The 1,927-nt window shown below is 48.5% G+C and overlaps 1 protein-coding gene across 1 annotated transcript in view; it reads right to left on the bottom strand.

Moving 5' to 3' along the window:
- Positions 1-244, bottom strand: part of JPT1 (Jupiter microtubule associated homolog 1) — a 16,141-nt gene extending 15,897 nt beyond the window's left edge. Inside the window, exon 1 of the mRNA XM_034789795.1 lies at positions 91-244. Within this exon, the coding sequence (XP_034645686.1) occupies positions 91-146 (56 nt within the window). The 5' untranslated portion in view covers positions 147-244. The remainder of the gene's footprint in view (positions 1-90) is intronic.
- Positions 245-1,927: the final 1,683 nt, after the last annotated feature.

Raw genomic sequence — 1,927 nt, 5'->3', positions numbered from 1 at the left:
CCCCCCACCCCCCCGAATCCCGGGCCCACTCCCCCCGGAGCCCCGCCCTGACACCCCCCTCCCCGGCTCACTCCCCCCCATATCACGGACCTGGAGCTGTTCCTGCCGTTGGGGTCCACGCCCTTGTAGGTGGTCGTGGTGGTCATGGCGGGGAGAGACGAGCGAGAGGCCGGCGAGATGAATTCCACTCCCCACTGCTGGTGACAACTGCTGCAGCCGCCGCCGCCCGCTGCCCCAGCAGCCGGTTTTATACCCGCAAAAAGACGCGCCGCCCTCCGGCCATCTGATTGGACGGTTCAAACCCGATCCCATCCGCCGTTGGGCGAAGAGCCGCCACTCTCTGCTTTGTCCCGCCTCAGCCTCTATTCTGAGTGGTAAAAGGCCGCCCTCTTTCCTGCCCCTAAACTTGATTGGTCGAGAAATACGTTCTCAGACAGAGGGTCGTCTGCCTTTGGTGCCGGTGTTCCTTTGTTGCTGAATGGAAAGATTGTCTGTCACTCACCTGACTCGGTTCTGATTGGCTCAACTACAAAGCCCAGATGAATATCCAGTCTCTCGCAGCTTTCCCCTTAGGAGGGGGCAAAGTTGGAACTGTTGGATCCCCACACAGGGAGTGACTGGGTCTGGCCTAGCTGCACTACAGTGGGAGGTGTGGGGCCACAAATGCAATCCTTAACCCCATCATCACCATGCACCAAATGCCTCAAAACTGCTTTCATACTGCTGGTGCCATCTCAGAAGGTCACCACATCATGATCTCATGCCATGTCATTGCCTCCAAAGGTCATCTTCCTGTGATGCAATGTGAGGCCACCACCTCAAAACAATTACACCACCATACCCACCTAAGACGATCATCATGCTGTAACAAAGCAATGACACCCACTGCCTCAAAATGTCCTGCTGCAATGCAATGGTAACACCTCAAAACATTGTGATGAGATACCACAAGAGAGCACCACCTCAAAACCTGATCACGCCAGGATAATCATAGTGCAGCCTCAAATATCCATACAAGTAGACCTACAACCGTACTTCAAAATGTAACATATAGGAGTGATTTTGTCAAAATATCCACATGATAATGTAGTGAGATGCTGCTATTTCAGAATCTCCGTCTGTTGCAATACATTGGCACTGCATCAAACCAGATTCTGTTCTATCCTGTATAGGTTCTTATACCATGCTCATCACCATAGTATCTGAGCACCGTCCAGGAGTGCATTAAGAAACATGACTAATGTGTGTCATGTGTTTATTCTCTCATGACATCTCACAAAGTACCAAGTGTGAATGGATATCCTGGAATGACCTTGCACCTGGTAATATGTTATTTGGAAAATGCAAATCCTGACTGGCTAGTTAGTGCTCCATCCTGGGTAAATAACCTGCTATAGTTACATAGGTTAGAACTTTGTATCTGTCTAATCTCAACTAATAGTAATATATAGCATTTCTATAACACCTTCCATCCAAACATTTAAAACGCTTCATAAATATTAACTGATTAAACCTCCCAACACCCCTAAGGTGGAGATCAGGAGCATTAGCCCAATTTTACAGATGGGGAAATGGGGACACAGAGAGGCTAAATGACTTGACAAAGATCACAGGAACACAGAATGGAGATCAGAAGCCAAATTTCCAGTTCCCTTTGCTTCTCTGCTTTCCACCCCCAAAATCACGTGCCCCACTCAACTACATGGCCTCCTTATCACTGTCCCTCATTCTTCTTGTAATAATAATAAAAAACAAACAAAAAAAAAACCAGTATGCATCTCTGGTCTGAATACACTGACTTTGGTGACTTAGTTACAGCAGAGATTAATCGGGTGTAGTGGTGTGGCACCCATCTCTTGTGAGCACCCTTTCTGGTCAAACGCATCTGCATTTTTTTCAAGTTCCTCTGCTCTCAGTGCCCCCCGCA

This window comes from Trachemys scripta, chromosome 14, assembly GCF_013100865.1.
Source record: "Trachemys scripta elegans isolate TJP31775 chromosome 14, CAS_Tse_1.0, whole genome shotgun sequence".
NCBI lineage: Eukaryota > Metazoa > Chordata > Testudines > Emydidae > Trachemys > Trachemys scripta.
The sequence above is the reverse complement of the archived record's forward strand: the minus strand, read 5'-3'. Positions and strand labels throughout refer to the sequence as shown.